At 44.6% G+C, this 15581-nt stretch overlaps 1 protein-coding gene across 2 annotated transcripts in view; it reads left to right on the forward strand.

Annotated features, from left to right (window-relative positions):
- The first annotated feature begins 8721 nt into the window (after positions 1 to 8721).
- PGPEP1L (pyroglutamyl-peptidase I like) overlaps positions 8722 to 15581 on the forward strand; it is a 42269-nt gene continuing 35409 nt past the window's right edge. For both annotated transcript variants that reach the window (XM_047738744.1, XM_047738745.1), the window contains exons 1-2: positions 8722 to 8796; positions 13723 to 13775. In XM_047738744.1, coding sequence (XP_047594700.1) covers positions 8763 to 8796; positions 13723 to 13775 — 87 coding nt within the window. In that variant the 5' untranslated portion in view covers positions 8722 to 8762. The remainder of the gene's footprint in view (positions 8797 to 13722; positions 13776 to 15581) is intronic.

Here is a 15581-nt window from a genome sequence, read left to right on the forward strand (position 1 = left end):
CGAGAACAAAGGAGAGTGAGTAAAGCCACAGAGTTTTATTGAAAAAGGATCCAGAAAAATCTCTCACGAGAGAGAGAGCTCCCAATAGGGTGGCCAGTGGGGACCTCCACAGACAGTCTCTTATTCAGAAGTAACCAGGGAGCCTGTGGCCTTATCATTCTTGTGATGTCTTGGTTTGAGTAAGGCCTGGTGATAACATCTTTAACGCCTTACTTCTTCTTTGGGGTCTGGTTATTGTTTGTTGGACACCATATGACTGCCATTAAAAAAAAAAAAACCACCGCCGCCACCAAAAACAAACCCACCCCCTACCCTCCTACTCCCCCACCCTCCTATCCCTCACCCTGCTCTGCTCCCCAGAGCAGGGTGGTCTGGTTTGTTCCCTTGTCTCTGATGTCCTTATACCTCAGCATTTCTGGGATTTCCTTGAGCCTGATCCATAGCCCCCTACCTATCCCTGCCTAACTAGCTCGACCTGTCCCTTACTCAGTTACCTGAATACATGTTCCTTCAGAAAAAAAAAATTTTTTTTAGATGGAAAAGTTCCCTGTTTCTCATTAAACACCTGTTTCCAAAGTTGGTATTTAGTCAAATACTCCCTCTTTTCCGTAATAGTTTCTGGGTTTTCTGTCTCACTTGGGTAGGCTAAAACTACCCCAAAATTAGAAAACAAATTCTTCTACATTTGCTTCCAATATTTTTATTGTTTTGGTCTTTAGCTCTGATCCCACACCATCAAATGGGCCATTCTTTGCCCCATTACTATAAATTACTTCCTAAATCATATATTAAATTCTTATATACATTATAGCTCTTCTTTTTTTTTAAGATTTTATTTATTTATTTGACAGATAGAGATCACAAGTAGGCAGAGAGGCAGGCAGAGAGAGAGAGAGAGAGAGAGAGAGGAGAAAGCAGGCTCCCTGCTGAGCAGAGAGCCCGATGTGGGGCTCAATCCCAGGACCCTGAGACCATAACCCAAGCCAAAGGCAGAGGCTTAACCCACTGAGCCACCCAAGCGCCCTCATTATGGCTCTTTTTTTATTAACCATTTTTCCTATTTCTACTACAATACCACACCATCATAATGACCACAGCTTTATCATGTGTTTGGACATCCAGGAGGACAAGCCCTTCTTAATCAAATATTCAAACAAGGTAGTTCAGGATACTGAGAGTTGGCATAAATTACTTCTTACCTTGAACATTAATCTGCATAGCATTCATATCTTTAAAGTTTTGAGTGTTCCAATCAAAGAACAGAAGCACGCCTAGGTTTATTTGGGTATTTTGGAGGGACAGGGGATGGCTGAAGCTCCATTCTTACAAATGGACCTCAGACATTTTTTTTTTTTAAAGATTTTATTTATTTATGTGACAGAGAGAGAGATCACAAGCAGGCAGAGAGGCAGGCAGAGAGAGAGGGGGAAGTAGGCTCCCCGCTGAGTAGAGAGCTCGATCCAGGGACCCTGAGATCATGACCTGAGCCGAAGGCAGAGGATTAACCCACTGAGCCACCCCAGCGCCCCCAGATCTCAGACATTTCTTATTCTGGGTTTATTCCTATACATTTCTGATACTTGGCCATTATGAATGGGCTTTTTCTTTTTTCCGGTTATACTTGCTAATTGGGTATTGAGGGTACATAAGAAAACTATTGGCTTGAATATATGCCTGTCCTATCCTGCCACTCCTTTGAGGTCTAATAGTTTTTAAAGTCAATTATCATAGATTTTCTAAGTAGACCCTCAGATTGTCTATAAATTAAGTTGTTGGGTGTCTAAACCTTCCTCAAACCTCAGTGACTCAGCACTCACTACTGACACTAAAATTGCCCTTAATCCTAACCAAGAACAGAGAAAAATATTATTTATATACATACACCAGAAAATAGGGGCCCCATAAAGTCCTAGAGCATGTTTTCAGTATGGCTCTGTCTAATATCCAGGAGGTAGTCTTGTCCTCCCTCATTTATCTACATGGGAATTTCTTCAGTGTTAAGAACACAACTATTCTGGGGTGGCTCAGTCAGTTAAGCCTCTGCCTTTGGCTCTGGTTATGATCCCAGGGTCCTGGGATCAAGCCCACACTGGGCTCCCTGCTCAGCAGGGTGTCTGTCTGTCCCTCTTCCTCTGCCTCTTCCCCTTCTCTATCTCTCCAATAAATAAAAATCTTTACATTTAAAAAAACACACACACACACAAACACACACGCACACACGCACACACACACACACACACACACAACTGTTCTATCCATTCCCAAGGTATTTGTGAAATTTGAAAGAAAAATCCAGTACTTAAACAAAAGGGCTAGCAAGCTACTAGATTTTGTTTAATAAGTGAACAAATTTCTCTTGTAGCTGTTGTTACTTTTTGGCCAAGGAGCCGTAGTCCTGAAAAAAGGAGAAAGAAAAAGCCAGATCAAGGCTTAGCAAAAATGGGAGGAAAGATATATAAGACAGAAGAAAAATATAGACAAAACTTTCTCCTATAAAATGCAGGGGAAATAGTACTTTGTGATGTATCAGAGCAAATTGCTTGAAATTTTAAAACACGAATCTTCTATTAATTCACAGTTCTTCAGTGACATTATACAGACTAGTATCTTTCTATACCAGCTTCCCATGGAATATGGAACATAATCCCAACATTGTCGTATGGTTTCTAACATATCAATTCTCTGATTGTTTTAAAACAGTTTCAAATGGTTATTTCTGAATACTGTAAGTCTAAAGCTTTCCTTTTTTAGACACTTTTTTATATTTTATTTATTTATTTAACAGACAGAGATCACAAGTAGGCAGAGAGGCAGGCAGAGAGAGAAGGAAGCAGGTTTCCCCACGCAGCAGAGAGTCTGACGTGGGGCTTAATCCCAGGACCCTGGGATCATGACCAGAGCCAAAGGCAAAGGCTTTAACCCACTGAGCCACCCAGGCACCCCTAAAGTTTTCCTTTTTTAAAAAAAGATTTTTTTTATTTATTTGAGAGAGAACACAAGCAGGGAGAGTGGCAGAGAGAAGGAGAAACAGACTCCCCACTGAGCAGGGAGCCCAATGCGGGGCTCCATCCCAGTACCCCAGAATCATGACCTGGACCAAAGGCACTTAAACAACTGAGCCACCCAGGCACCCCTAAAATTTTCTACTTTTAAATCAGTAAATGCCATGAGCATTTGAAAGCTATTCTTTTTTAAAAAGATTTTATTTATTTACTTGACAGGGAGAGAGAGCACACAAGTAGGCAGGGCAGCAGGCAGAGAGAGAGGAGGAAGCAGGCCCCCCAGTGAGCAGGGAGCCAGATGCAGGACTCGATTCCCAGGACGCTGGGATCATGACCTGAGCCGAAGGCAGTCACTTAACCAACTGAGCCACCCAGGCACCCTTGAAAGTAATTCTTTAGTGGGAAAGTTAAAAGCATGAACACATGGTGTCAGAAACCTGCAAAAAGGTGAAGTACAGCTTTAGGTCCTTCCTCACATGGGTGTTGGAGCCAAATCTCGCCTAGGAAACCAGCAATAGCACGAGGAAACAATATCTGTTGCTAATTGCTTCAGTGAGCAATTCCACAGTAGTAAAAACCATAAATACTATAATTTTGAACACAAAACTGTTTGCAACATTCATTCAGAATGCTCTTCCAATTTAACGTGGTTAGGAATTAGTTGGACAGTTAGGTAGTGAGGGAGTCAGGACCACGGTCCCCAATAAGAAAATATGGAGCCAGGACAGCTAAGATACAACGGCCCGGCCATCCTGTTTTGCAGCTCAGACGGGACCGCACTGACATTCTGCTTTGAAGCCTTTGCAGAAATGACTTCTGCAAAATGTCCCAAACTGACATTCTGCTTTGCAGCCTTTGCAGAAATGACTTCTGCAAAATGTCCCAAAATAAAACAATGAACCACAAAGCGTTTGTCAATATCGGGGGCAAGGGGCAGTGAAGACCTAAGCCTCCAGATGTCAGCCAAAAAAGAAAAAAAGACCATCAGCACATGGACATTAACCTAATAGGTAGACAGATACATGACCAAAGCCCTGATTGGCACGACACACCACACCCTGATTGCTTAAGAAAGTTCTGCAAAAGGGCTCATAAAACCCCCCAACTTAGAAAGGGGGGGCAACCCATTTGAGTACCCCCTCCCTCTCCGGAGCTTTATACTCTTCCTCAATAAACTTTGCTTTGCTGTCCACCACTCTTCGTTTGGTCTACCTCTTCTTTCTTCAAAGCAGCGTCACCAAGAACCATGGGCGCTAAGGGAACACAAAATCCTGGAACACCAGCCCAATCTAACACAAAAGGGAAAGCCAAAAAAAAAAAAAAAGCGGGGGCGGTAGTGTGGAATATGGAATAATCTGAATCGCTCAAACCTCACTTTGATTTTAACTAAATCTAGTACTCCTTTAACTGCAAATTTGTTCGTGTATCCCATAAGTTCACTTTATCATCAACCATATCCCCTTCCCTACAGAAGAAACATTGTATCCTAGCGCGCAGGGTCTGGCAAATGACTGTCCACAGCCCCAGCCCAGCCCTCCGTCTATTTTTTGTACAGCCTGTGAGCTAAAAATAGTTTTTACATTTGTAAATAGTTAAAAAAAAAAAAAAATCAAGAGGAATAATGGTTTGTGACACGTGGGCATTGTATGTACTCAAAATTCATAGTTGTTTAACAGCCACGCCCCCTCATTTGCATATTATCTGCGCTGCTTTGAAAGCTACAAGTTGGAGTGGAACAGTTGCCCAGGGTCTTTACAGAGACTGTGTTTTGGCCCCTTTTGAGCTATTAAGCTGGAAAAGCAAAGGAATGGGGTGAGGGAGTCCCAAAGGCTATCTTGGAAGAGTGACATTTTTCAAGATTCAGTCAAGGCTTTGACAAGAGGCAGTTTGGGTGTGAGTTTATATATATATATATATGTACATATATATATATATATATAAAATATATATTTTTTTCTTTTTTTTGAGTTTTGTATTTTATTGTACACATTAGTAGCTGAGCTGGAAGCAGAGATGTGAAGTAGGTGTGGAAGAAGATGTGAAGTAGGAGAGACCTATTACTATTATTATTATTTAATTGCAAGTGCATCTTGATGATTGATTTATTCTCCCCACCTCCCAAGAGGAATTTGACCAGGTTGATTAAATTTCATTTATGTCAAGTGTACAAAATGTGTTGTAAGAGCTGTTCAGAGACAAATAAACAAACCCTTTTAATCCTTTTTCTTGCTTAAGCAGGAAGTCACAACCTGCCAATGAGAAATTTAAAACAAATCCCACAAAGTTGTATGTTTGGTTCAAAACTCGAAATATTTAGGTCTTGGGATATCACAGTCTTGGCAGCCAGCATCTGTCGTCCCTGGTGAGAACACGTGTGTCCTGTTGCTTGCTTTTCAGTTCACTGGGAGAGGGTCGCACCTTGCCCTCTTAATCCCAGAGTCAAACACAATTACAAATATTTTCCTCTCGGGAAACTAACTCATAAGGAAGATCACTGTGCTTGTTTGTTAAATAAAACATCTCTCTTTAGTTGCCTTATTCGTTCTCAGGCTTACTGTGTTTCATGGGCCTAAAGATTGTGTTTGACATCAACAATTGTTAGAGACCATTTGTTTTTACAATGGAAAAAGAAATGAAAGTGCAGATGTCAGACTTCAAAATCCATACTTCTCTGAATTGTTTTCATTTTAGAGAATGAGAAGGTGTGGGGTTTTTTGTCTTTTTTTTTTTTCCTGGGTGGGGATGGATGCAATCAGAGACAGGTCACTGCTGCTACGTAAAAATGTTTTACATCTCTCCCTTTCTTTTTTATTAATTGAAAAGTGAAAGGAAAGTTCAAAACATAAGAAAAATAAGTGAATTATGGGAATGTGAAACTTCCAGGACACATTCCAGTTTAAGTTAAAATAAGAAAGGTTTACATCAAACCCTGAAAAAAATAAAGATAAAAATTGCGATGTCGTTATCAGAAAAGTAGCATCGGTAACAACTGGCAGTCTTAAAAACAGTTGAGTCTATTTTGAGGTATGATAGGTTAACAACACTCTAAGCTACCCAGATCTCATTAGTGTTGATATCAGAGTTTGACCACTGGCATTTCCAGTGGCCTAATTTGTTTATGACTGTGATGGGCAAGCAAAACCCTCCGGACACAAGAAGTAGGTAAGTGACAAGAACTTGAGCCAGGGGAGCCATTCACCAAGGTAGGGAGTTGACATTACATCCACAATGCCCGAGGGAGTATGAGAAACTGGGTAATTGCTTTCAAACTTGGATTTCTGTATTGTTTAATCTCAAAAGAAGGTGTAATGCAACGCCTTCTGTGTCCCTGAAAAAACAAGGTGGCCCCAGCCTCCCAGAGCTGGTAGGGGAAGGCCTCTGGGGGAAACATACCACGTCCCACCTGCTCTCTGCTGCAAATAAGCCTGCAGTCCACACCAGGGGCCAATTAAAAGGAATGGCCTTTGGTTCAGCATCCCAGGAAGGCATCAGGTGAAATCAAGTCCTTGGCAGTGATCCCAGTTAAAGGGGGTGGTATAGTTTTTTCTATCGGGGGCCCAAATAAGAAGATGGAACTACATGGTCACACCCTCTAATACAGGGCACTCTGAACTTGGGAAAGCACTGTGACCCTAGAGGAGCTCTGCCTGTCTCCCTGGGATGGAGCTTCACATGGCCATGCCTAGATGGGGAAAGAGAATGTTTTTTTGTATCTCCTATTAGACAGCTTTCTTTCTTTTCTTTTTTTTTTTTTAAGATTTTATTTACTTATTTGAGAGAGAGAGCCACAGGAGAGGTAGAGAGGGAGAGAATCTCAAGCAGACTCCCCACTGAGTGGGGAACCCCACATGGGGGCTTGATTCCAGGACGGTGAGATCATGACCTGAGCCAAAATTAAGAGTCAGATGCTTAGGGATGCCTAGGTGAACTCAGTCTGCCTTCAGCTCAGATCAGGATCCTGGGATCCTGGGGTCCCGGGATCCTGGGATGGAGCCCCATACCGTGTTCCCTACTCAGAGGGCCATCTGCTTCTCCCTCTACCCCTCCCCACTGCTTATGTGCACTCTCTCCCTCTCTCTCTCTCTCAAATAAATTAATTAATTAAGAAACGAAAAAGGAGTCGAATGCTTAACCAATGGAGCCACCCAGGCTCCCCACCTCCTAGTAGACGGCTTTCTAAAAAAAAGTATTTTTAGCTAAAAAACTACATACATATACAAATATATATAAAACTTTTATATAGTCATAGATCTATAAAATTTATAAGTTACATAAAATATAGAAGTTTTATATACATAAAAGTTTAAATAAATATAAAAATGACATAAAACTTTATATCCGAAGCTGTATAAACATATATATATATAAACCTGTATAGCTATAATATATATAATATATTCTGAAAGGTCAAGATGTTGCATAACATGGCTTCTTCCCTAGAAAAACTAGCCCCAAATGTGAGCTTTAGTGACTCTGACACACTTAAGAAGGCAGAGGCATGTGTACAGAGCCAGGCGGAAGGTCACCACGGGGCGGCGGCTGACATTCCGTGTAGTTAGTCCAGCACCGCGTTACCGGTTGGTGGCAGGCGGGATGCGGTGTGGGGAGGGCACCGTCCGAGAAGCCAGCGAAGACTTTGCTGGCGGGGTGAGCCTCTGCCCCTGCCAGGGCTGGGCTTCAGGGACTGAGGACAATGCCCCTAGGGGTCCCCCATTTAGGAAGAGGGTGTTGTGATCCTCTCCATTTCACACAAAGAGGAGACAGGGCACAGAAAAGTGAACTTGTCTGAGGACCCACAGCTTTATAGGGGACCGGTGCTTTCAACTAATACTTTTTTTTTTTTTTGAGATTTTATTTATTTGACAGACAGAGATCAAAAGTAGGCAGAGAAGCATTCAGAGAGAGGGGGAGGCAGCCCCGCCCCCTCCCCCAGCAGAGAGCCCGACGTGGGGCTCAATCTCAGGACCCCGGGACCACGACAGGAGCCAAACGCAGAGGCTTTAACCCACTGAGCCACCCAGGCGTCCCTCAACCAACACTTTTACCATAAGCTTCATCCCTGGGTTTGGTTTTTTCCTTTTTTTTTTTTTTTTTTTAACATATTTTGCATAATTAGTTTCAAGAGCAACCAAATTTCACAAAGCCATCATGGCCAAACACAACTCAGAACTGCAGGGGAGGGAAGGGGGGGAACATTACTGAAGAGAGGAAACAAGAGCTAAACAAACAGATGGTAGGGGCACCCACCAACCTGATTTGCCTGGGACTCTGCGGGTTACAGCGCATTTCAGTACCTCCCCCCACCAGCCCCTACCAACCTCCCCAGTCCCAGAAACCCCTCAGTCCCAGGCAAACAGGGACAGTGGGTCACCAAACTAGTGGCTCACCTTTGACTCATACCCAGCAACAAACGGAAACAAACTGACCCAGACCCCAAGGATCCAGAAAGTCCCTGACGGTGCTCCGACCCTTTATTTGTCTGATATCCAAAGCCTCTGAGCCCTGAACTGGCTGCTTCTGCTTTCAAGGGGTGTCATCTTACCACCCTACCCCCACCCCCAGAGTCCTCAGCCTTTCGGGGGGTGCCTTCTGGCCAGACAAGGCTGGGCACCGCCCCCCACACACACACACGCCGGGAGCTTGAGGCTGCCAGCAGCCGGGTGGGAGGGGTGCCCGGTGTTCCGAGTGCCCGGTGCCCTGGGCGGAGCCTTGGCCGCCTGACCCCCAGACACACAGAGACACGCTCCCCACTTGGGTTTCATGGATTCCCAGCCCAGCTGCGTGGTGGTAACTGGTAAGACTGTTCTTCTGCTTTCCCATTTGCTGCTGCTTTTAGCCTGATCGTGGAATGTGCACTTGCCTGATCTGCTCATAAACCGCTCCCTCTTGGGGAAAAAAGAGTGGCAACCGGTGGTGCCAATAATTCCAGATGGAAGCTCGCGTCTTGCCATGCCCTAATTGAAAAACAGTCCAGGGGACAGAGTGGCTTTCGGCTCTGGTCCTATCCTTCACTTCAAAGGAGCCTACGGGTGGCTCGGGCTCAGACCTTGTCCATTCGCCCACCAGGGAGGAATCGAGGTTGGCACCTGCTGTCCCTGAACTGTAATGGTACCCACTGGGGAGTCAGCTCCATAGGAAGGCAGTGGGAGTTGGGGATCCAGAAAGGATGGGGCCTTATAAGGCTGGGACAGTGGTCCTTCTACAAGAACCTCCCCCAAAGGAGCACACAGCCCCCAACAACCCAGACTGAAGAGCTTTCAGCCACTCAGAAAACCCTGAACACCACCTGAGAACCTTCAAGGGGAGACTCTGAACCCCAAAAGATCAACTTGGAGGTAACAGTAGCCACGTACTCCTACCTTCCGCCAGCTCATCCCAAATCCCCCTCAGCCGCCCTCAGTCATTGTCAAAACTGGTCCCTGAAAGGCTCGATTTCTTCACAAAGCTCCTTCTTTCTAGTTAGACACTTTGACATATTTAAAGTTTTTCGACTTGTGTGTGATGAAGGGAACAGGACACAAGGATTCCTATGGACATGGAAAACCGAAACTTAACTCTCTTAATATTTTCAGACTATAATCAAACTCCTGTTAACCTTCTGAGGAAAAGAAAATTCTTTGGAAAACCTTTTATCTCCCCTGTTCTCATTTGTGTTATTTGGGGGTAGAGAGACTGAGTGGTTCAAAATATTCTGGAATCGCTAAGGAAACTGTATCCCTGATAAACGCAATGCTTGTCACAAATGAGTTATGAATATTGAGGCCCAGTTGGCATGTCTTTGACTCACACTGACCCCTGCCTCTGGCCTGTCAGCTTGTGGTTTGCTGGCAAACACTAGGTTTTTTGATGAAATACCTGATTATCCGCCACGATGTGGGAATGCCCACTGGCTTCTAAGAGTGTGGCCTGCCTTTATTAAAAGTGCTTTGGACTGCCAAGGGTACTCTCTTCTTGTAATTGGATTTGCGTGGAAATCTGGCCAAGACAGTTGGCACAGAGACTGATGCGGGTGGGAGAGGACAGGGCTCTGACTAACAGGCCTCAGGTTCAAGGCATTCTGGCTGGCACCAGGAAGAACAGGGGGAGGCTGAGAAAACCTGCATCCCTCCCTCAAGAGGGCCTCCCATGATTTCAAGAGAAGAGTCCCCAGCCTTATGCAAATTTCATCCCCCGCCCAGAGCCTGCCAAGTTTAAAGTGTAAGGTTGGACCCTATAGAACAAGAAGTTCAAACCTGTACTTGCTGAGCTGTTTTTCCTAATTAAAAACAGAGAAGAGATGATCTGACCATGCTGATCTGATATGATTCTAAAGCCGAATGTGATTTTTTGTGTGTGTGTGTGTGGCTCTGCATTTTTATGATGTCTGCAATCATCCCAGGAGGTACCTGGTTTCTCAGTGATTTTTTTCCGAATCTCAATATTTTCTAAAACTTTTTTTTTTGTTTGTTTGTTTTCCCAGGCTGCCTCCAGTGGCGGCCATAGTCTTATTTACTGTCTAGGAGTCAGTCCGTGTCAAGAGGACGCACCATGGTCTTCCTGGGGTCAGGACATCCTGTCCAGAATTTCTGCATTGCCTGAGAAAGAGGGATGGATCCCTTGTGAGCCACGCTTGTTAGCGGTTCTAGACTCAGAGGCTCAGGAAGTTCGAAGGCACCATCCTCTCCGGGACTGGCTCCTATTCTGAAAGCCTGAGTTCTGTGCAGCCACTGGCCTCCCGTGCAGGGGCAGGGGTGGGGGGTGACCCAGGAGCTCTGAGCAAGGGCCACTCTGAAGGAGAGAGAAAATAAGTGGTCTCCTGGATGTGGTCACGCCTGCATCATCTTTTAGGCCCTGTGATGTTTAATTTTAGGTCTCGACTTGGCCGCAGGGTATCTAGATACTTGGGCTGAAAACAATCCGCTTCCCCCATCTCTAACTCCTCACTGCCATTAAGCTGTTCTGCATCTGTACAATTATGTTATTTTACAAATATTGTATAAATGGAATCGTGAAGTATGCATCCTTTTGAGATTGGCTTGTTTTCACTCAGCATATTTCCTTTGAGGTTCATCCAAGCTGTTGTCTGTATCAGTGGTTCCTTTTTTTTTTTTTTAATGGCTTTATGGAGATGAAATTCACATGCTATACAATTCACTTAAAATGGACAGTTGTCATGTGCGGTTCAGTCAGTGGAATGTGTGACTCTTGATCTCGGGTTTGTGAGCTTGAGCTGCATGTTGGGTACAGAGATTATTTAAAAATAAAATCTTTAGGGGCGCCTGGGTGGCTCAGTGGGTTAAAGCCTCTGCTTCTGGCTCAGGTCATGATCTCAGGGTCCTGGGATAGAGCCCCACATCAGATTCTCTGCTCAGCAGTGAGCCTGTTTCCCCCCCCCTCCCTCTGCCTGCCTCTCTGCCTACTTGTGATCTCTGTCAAATAAATAAATAAAATATTTTAAAAACAATATAAAAATATAATAGAAAAATAAAATCCTTAAAAAAATAAAAATAAATAAAATGGACAGTTGGATGGTTTTTAGTATATTCATAGTTATGTATTCATCACACAAACAATTTTAGAACATTTGAATTACCCCGAAGGCAAATCCCAAGCCCCTTAGCTATCACTCCCTAATCTGCCCTGATGTAGGAAAGATGTTAGGGTTCAGAGCTGAAGGCCAAGAAAGAATTCTTGAGACATCTTTGGTGCAAAAAGGTGGTTGGTTTTGTTAAAGCATGGGATCTGTGGGCAGAAAGAGCTGGAATGGGGCATGAGGAGTGGCCCATCATATACTTTCAAGTTGAGAGAGGCTTAGGGATAACATAATTCTCTAAGGAATTTTGGTAGCAAGGTTTCCAGGACCTTGAGGGAGCTAGCTAGTTGGGAAAAGGTTGTTTTATTAGTGTCCAAGAAAATCTTAGTCCTGAAACCCTTCCGATGTATATCGGTGGGCCATATGCTTGAGGGATGACTGCCATCATGTATCTCGGGGAGCAGAGATAAATGAAATTTCTAAAGGAATTTTTATGTTAAAAACTTACAGGCTAAGATTGCCTTTCGCCCTTAGCAAAGTGTTCACATTGAGGCAGTGAGTTCCTAGAGGAATATCACTCTGCCTGTTTTAAGGACTGGTCAGTGGGCTGCAAGTAGGGAGAAATTTTAATTTTTCTTTTGTCTTTTTTTCCCCACGCCACCACCCAGCCCACCCCCCACTCCAAATCTACGAACCACTAACCTATTTTCTGTCTCTCTAGATTGCCAATTCTGGATGTATCATATAAATGCGGCCATATGCTGTGTGGTCCTTTGTGGCAGGCTTCTTTTACTTGGCATAATATTTTCAAGGCTAAGCCATGCTGTACCATGCATTAGTACTTCATTTATGAATCCCACATTTTCTTTACCCATTCATCAGTGGATGCACACGTTTGTGTGGTTTCGACTTTTTTTCTTTTCACTGCTGAGTCATATTCCACAATCCGGAATTCTTGCTTTACTGTCACCTCTTGAGGGACATTTGAGTAGTTTCGAGCTTTGGGTTATTACAAATAAAGCTGCTGTGAACATGTGTGTACAAGTTTCTGTGTGAAAACAAGTCTTCACGTCTCTGAGATAAACATCCGGGAGTGCGCACTCTGGGAAGTCCACTTTCAGTTTTAAAAGAATCTGGCAAACTATTTCCCAGAGTGGCAGTACCATGTTGCATTCCCACTAAGCAAGGTGTATGGGCCAGTTTCTCCTCATCTCTGTCAGCTTTTGGTGTTATCAGCATTTCTATTTTAGCTGCTCCTCTAGAAATGTGATAATATCTCATTGTGGTTTTAGTTCGTGTCTCCCTGCTGGCAAGCACGTCAGACAGTCCCCACTCTGCTTGTTGGTTTGTACATAGATCTTCTTCAGTGAAATATCCCTTTGTGTATTTTGCCAACTTTTTAATTGGGTTGTTTCTTTAACGTTATGTTTTGAGAGTTCTTTACATAGTCTACCTATAAGGCCTTCCTCAGATGTGTGATCGGCAGCTGTTTTTTTTTTGTTTTTGTTTTTCCTGTCCATGCCTTTCTTTTCATTCTCTCAAAAGGCGTTTCATACAGCAAAAGTTTTCATTTGGTTGGGGTTCAGTTTATTAACGTTTACTTTCATAGATCATGGTGTGCTCTTGGTGTCAAGAATTTGCCTAAGCCTAGGGCTCAAGACTTTCTCCCTTTTTCCCCCATAAAAGTTTTATAGTTTTCCCTTTTTTGTTGAAGGCCATGATCCACTTTGAGTTAATTTTTGTGCAAGGTGCCAGACTGAGGTTGGGGATTCGTGTTTTTGCCTCCGGGTATCCTGTTGTTCAAGCCCCGTTTGTTGGAACGGCCATCCTCCCCACCTTCCCCCAAACTGACTCCACACCTCTCCTAACAAACAACGGGGCATATTCCCACGGGTGTGCTTCTAGGCTCTTAACAAAGCATGCATTTTAACCGGACATTTGTGCTCTTTCTCAAGCCTTGCTAGCTTGGGCGTGGGTGGGCAGCACGGTCCTTTTTGGCTCCCCCACAATGCCTGACACAGAGAACTCTGAAAATGCTCCCAGACTGGCAAGGTGGCAGGCCTCCTGAAGAAGGGGGGTGTATGGAGTACCCCAGGCCCACCATGGCCGTGGGAGCAGCAGGAAGCCCCCCTGGGAATTTGGGGAGCAGCCCAGGTGTAGAGGCCTAATAAGCCTGACCTGAGCTAACCAGGGTCTCTTTGGCTTCAGGTTTTGGGCCCTTCCGGCAGCACCTGGTGAATTCCAGCTGGGAAGCAGTGAAGGTAAACAAACGCCCACCAGGCCCGCACCTCACAGTTCAGTTTCCTTTTGTGGCAGAGAAACCCCGTGTACAATGCCCCTTGGTAGCCAGATCCACATCAGAGGGGAGAAGACAAATCCTCAGGACCCTGACAGAAGGACTACCCTTTGGTCCTTGGATTGAGATTCACCTGCCCCGAGCTGGCCCTTCTGGCTAATGTGGTAAAGAAGAGACGGTGGGGACACTCCTGGGAAGGACAGGGAGTGCCCAAAAGCAGGCTCTGCTGCCCCTAGAGCTAGGTTCTCATGACCCCTGCCCCCTTTTGGCCCTGGGGCCGTGGGAAAGTCACTTCCCCCAGGCTTATTTTCCTTATGCATGAAATGAGTGGGTAATAGTGCAGGTCTTACAGAGGAGGAGGAAAAGGGACAAGCACGTAAAGCAAGCAAGCATGAAAGTCTGTAAAAACAGCTTTTTATAGTGCCTGGCACAAGGTAAGTAAGTGCTTAACAGTTGTCCTTATTATAAAGGACACACATTTTTTATTATTTAAATTCAATTTAATTAACATATCGTGTATTATTAGCTTCAGAGTTGGAATCCAGTGATTCATCAGTTGCATGTAACATCCAGTGCTCATTCCATCAAGGACCCTCCTTAATGCCCTTCCCCCTGTTACCCCATTCATCCCCCCCCTCACCTCCCCTTCCTCGAACCCTCCCTTTGTTCCCTAGAGTTAAGAGTCTCTTATGGTTTGTCTCCCTCTCTGTTCTCATCTTATTTTTCCTTCCCTTCCCCTATGTTCATTTGTTTTGTTTCTTAAAGTCTATATATGAGTAAAAGGTGTGTCCTAATAGCGTATGATTTCACTCATAGGAGAACACACCTTTATTTTGAAGGAGGTAGCCAACCAGTAAAAAGCACATCCTGGGACAGGGTGAGGGGTGGGTCAGGGTCTCATCACTAGAGGGGACCACCTCTCCTCCTTGAAGCAAATGCCTCCTATCAGTCCCACGTGGGTGTCACTTAGCGACTTGGAACACAGCTGGCTGTTGATTCATACTTGACCGTCAATTTCATGCCTCTGTTGGATCAAGTCAAAGGTATGGGCTTGAGTCTATTCTCAGGGCTTCCCAGTGGAGCTGAAAATGTCACAAAGCTACTTGCATCACGAGTTCTAAGCCACTGTATCATTGCTTTTCTAGACTATCCACACAGATGCAGTCACGGAGCTCTTGAGTGAGAATTTATGTTGTTTTATCGTTGCTGCGTTGTTTTTTGTTGTTGTTGTTTTTCCCAGCCAGAAAAAAAGCCCAGAGAACCCCAGACCCACTGCCAAACCTCACTGCTATTCACTTCGTACCAAAAAGGCCAGGTCACAGCTTTCATGAGCAACTGGGTGTCTGTAGCCTTTCCCTCAAAAAACAGGGCTTTTTCTGCTGAACGTTGGATGGCCCTGAGCCCTGGTATTTCTTTTTGCCATCACGAAAAAAGAAAAGAGCCAGGCTACCTGCGTTTGCCCCCCAGCTCCAACAACTGCAATCTCTGGGACCCAAAACAAGTCCCCTAGCTTTTCTCTGCTTCAGTTTCCTTATCTGCAAAGTGGGATGGTTGTCATGACTATGGGAGTTAACACATGTAAAACCCTTGGAACAGGGGTAGCTGGGTGGCTCAGTCGGTTAAGCATCTGCCTTCATCTCAGGTCCTGATCTCAGGGTCCTGGGGTCAAGCCCCACATCGGGCTCCCCACTCAGTGGGGAGTCTGCTACTCTCTCTTTCTCCCTCTGCGCCTCTCCCCCACTCATGCTCTGTTTCTCAAATAAATAAAATC

The sequence above is a fragment of the Lutra lutra genome, chromosome 7, assembly GCF_902655055.1.
Source record: "Lutra lutra chromosome 7, mLutLut1.2, whole genome shotgun sequence".
Classification (NCBI taxonomy): Eukaryota; Metazoa; Chordata; class Mammalia; order Carnivora; family Mustelidae; genus Lutra; species Lutra lutra.